At 40.3% G+C, this 3,586-nt stretch overlaps 1 protein-coding gene across 1 annotated transcript in view; it reads left to right on the forward strand.

Moving 5' to 3' along the window:
* Positions 1-2,603, forward strand: part of LOC104489104 (unconventional myosin-Ib-like) — a gene marked incomplete at its 5' end in the record, with an annotated part of 12,580 nt that extends 9,977 nt beyond the window's left edge. Inside the window, one exon of the mRNA XM_010131219.1 lies at positions 1,943-2,603. Coding sequence (XP_010129521.1) covers positions 1,943-2,066 — 124 coding nt within the window. The remainder of the gene's footprint in view (positions 1-1,942) is intronic.
* Between the last annotated feature and the right edge of the window lie 983 nt (positions 2,604-3,586).

Consider the following 3,586-nt stretch of genomic DNA (forward strand, 5'->3'; position numbering starts at 1 on the left):
TCCTGCTGATGGTGTTTGAGCTACCTATTGTTGTTTTGGGTTTTTTGTTTGTTAAAAAGGTTTATTTGGTAAAAAACCTGCATCTCAAGTTAGTATTTCTTTCTGCTTGGTGCAAATTCATATTTGGGCCTTAAGGACTGCGCTTTCAGTGTTTATAGCCATGGAATAAAATTGTGTGTGTTTGTGAACTCCTAAAGCCTGGTGAGTAAGACACCCTCACTTAGTCCACCACTGTTACATGCTCGGTTTCTTGTGTGAAGTGTCCCCTGTCTCAGCAGTGTTGATTCGATGGGTGAAGTAATTTTGAATAAAGATGAAAATCTTCTTAACAGTGGTGGAATAAAATTTCTGTAGGCAAAAACTGAACCTTTTATCTGGCTGCACTGTACCGCTTGTATTCTAGAGTCATGATGGCGAGTTTATTTACAGGCCAATTTTGCTCTTTCCTTGAAAATTACATCTCTCGTTTTCCTTTGTTCTGTTACCAGACATGATTTAATTTGCTCAAGGGTGTGCATTTTTAGCCTCTAAAAGAGTTTGGCTGTCCCCAGTAAGTTTCTAGTTGAATGATGGCTACGAAGGAATAAAACTACTGAAGCAAAGTTTAAGTGTGTGTTGCGCCGGTCTGGACTTCCTGCCTGCCGTAGGTCTGGAAAACAGTCTGCTCACTGGGAGTCTTGCCTTTTGGGAGGTGGTTTTGTTTCTTGCCTTGCAGATTAGAAACAGTCAGGTGTGTATTGCTATTAAGTTTAGCTAGACTGATTTGAAGTCGTTAGCCGTTCCACCTCTGCTGATGGTGAAGCAGCACTCTCTTCTCCCTGCTAGAGTTGAGATACAAGCACAGCTAGGGATTGAGGAGAAAATGTGGCCTTGTTTTGACAGCTGTACACTAATTTTTAGGAAGAGAGCCAATACGAGCAAAAATGCTGTCAACCCAGTCTAGTGAGAGACATACGCTGTTGTCTAGTGAGAGACATACCATTTGTATTTATAATATTGGAACACTGGCGCAGGAAAGCGCAGCGTTGGTGACAAGAGATGATGGCTGTAAGACCTACTCACATTTTCCTTGTGTGGCTGGAAGTGACGAACAAGTTAATCTCTGAGTGTCTGGGCTGTGCAGCAGGAAAGTGGGACTGAAGGGCAGCTCGGCGCAGCAGAGGCCACTTCCTCCCCTGAGCTCTGCCATCAGCTTGATTTGTGGTTTCCGGCTGCAGAACAAATTCTTTGAAGTTTTTGGCCTCTGCTGGAGGACTTTTTAAGGATGCTAAAAGGGAAAATCTGCTGTATTACAAAGGACTTTTTAGGTCAGCAGCCGCTGCCTGTGAGCCAAAAGGCAGCGCTGCCCTGTTTAATGCTTTTAGTCTTGCTATCCAGATCAGCGAGAAGTTTGAGGCTCCGCGAGAGCCTGTCGGGTGTTGTTTTTTGTTTAAAGCAATTGTCAACCTTCAATGGAATTTCTCTTCCAGTAGAAAGTGAAGAGTCTAATCCAAATGAATTCGTCCTGGACTGTAGGAAACACCTAAATTTGCAGATTGCTGGGAAGGAAGTGAATTTTCCCAATTGCCAAGCAGCACTCCTGATGTTACTATAGAAGTGGCTTTTTTTCCTTCAGGAGTGGTGAAGCAGCTGGAATTGAATTTGCTGCATTTCTGGTACATTAGAAATTCTGTTTTAAACTGCCTTCTTTCTAAAGGAATGACAGAGCTATTTTACAAGGGCCACGGTTGCAGGCGAAAGGTGGTAATTAAAAGATTCTCTGAAGGAGACTCAAGCCCTACCATAACCTATGGCACTTTTTTATTCCCCAACTCTCTTTATTACTACGGTCCTGAAAATGACCTCTTTTAGAGTGGTGCTCAGAACCAACAGGAAAAGACTTCTGCTCGTCATGTGGGTTTTGTCCACCTTTAACTCAACTGCATCTTACTCCCTCTCCTAGGTTTCTGGTCCAGTTCAGACAAGACAAAGTGTGTGTGAAGTTCATACAAGGCAGCCAGAAAAACGGCAACATCCCAACTTGCAAGCGAAAAAACAATCGGCTTCTCGAAGTGGCTGTCCCATAACTGCAGCTGGTGACTCTCCCTTTCACGGACTTGTTTCTTTGTAATAGTGCAATTTTAGTTGGTTGGTTTTGCTGGTTTTATCCCTTCCTGGAGCTGTTGATGGCTAATAGCTTTAGAAACCCTCGGCAAAACGTTTGATCCGTTGACTTTTTAATCCTTTTGTTCATGCCAGAGTTTTAACTCTCAAAATGCAAGTTTTTACCCGGTGAGGCATTTTTACCAGCTGGCACATATCTGTCATACAAGAATCATTCTCTTTGTTTAGTGGTCATATTTTAGTGCAGCATACCGTAAACCCACATATTAATGATAAATTACTCGTATTCCTTAGTCTAGAGAGCCACTTAACAGGAACTATACATGGTCTTGACGCTTGATGGCCACTTGTGCCCGGTGTCTTTTTATACCAATCTGTTCTGATGGGCTCCTTGGTTGCCACCACTGGGGAGACCAGCAGAACAAAGACCAACACACTAACTCCTATAGTTAACACTAGGACCTGGGTCACTCGATCTTTTAGTCAGTACGGCACAGGAACATCTAATTCTGCAAAACGAAAAGAATATATGATTATACAAGCAGCTATATGCATAATTTTGTAGTAAAAAAGTGCAGACATTTTGAAACAGGATTTTTAATTAGGTCAGATGTTTTTAATTACTTTCTACAGTAGAAATTGGTAAAATTTTAAAAGCTTGTCTCTTTCACAAAAGCTCTACGGTTCACGGCATATTTCTTTTTCTGCTTTTAATTTCTTTTAAATTATCAGTTAAGGTTAGAGCCTGAAAAATGCAATAGTATTCATAACACAAGTAAGTGCTAGGTATTTAAACAGTTATCAAGCGAAAGGTTTGAGCCTTTCTTTGAGATATTGGCATGTACAATGTGCAATAAAACATACGTGACATTTTGTGAAAAAAATTATTTATAATACATTTTTTGTGTGCAAGAGAGGATTGGTGCAGAATGCATAGACAATGTAGGGGTTAAAATAGATTTGTGTTCTTAATTTGCAGATTTTTATCGAGTGTACACTACAGTTGTCCATTTGGGAAGAATACTTAGAATTAAAAAATCCTTAATTTGGAGGTCTGTATATAAATTGGTATGGAGGCAATAAAACTGTTCTAATTCTGTGCTGTTTGGTACTCCTATGTTATAACCATATTTTTGTACTCCAGACTATTTTATATAACTTGTGTGCCTGATGTAAATGCGTGCACAGAAAATACAATCGAGAGCTGCATTATAAACTTTCAGTGTAACTGATTGCACTTAATCTTTTATAAGCCAGAAGCGTTAGTTGAAATCCTTAAGAGGAGAGATCTTTTTTAGATAGAAGTATCTGCTGAAGTGAAGGGTTTGTTGGATGTGACTGTTTGATTTGTTGATGCAAGGACAATTGCGAAAGCATTGTATTTTTGCAGCCTGATATAGGACGGGTTACGACCTTGGGTATCTGATGTGCAGTGCTGGAAGTCCAAGCATAAATAAAGGAAGGATAAAGAAAAGTCTAGAGT

Source organism: Buceros rhinoceros, unplaced genomic scaffold (genome assembly GCF_000710305.1).
Source record: "Buceros rhinoceros silvestris isolate BGI_N320 unplaced genomic scaffold, ASM71030v1 scaffold27102, whole genome shotgun sequence".
Classification (NCBI taxonomy): domain Eukaryota; kingdom Metazoa; phylum Chordata; class Aves; order Bucerotiformes; family Bucerotidae; genus Buceros; species Buceros rhinoceros.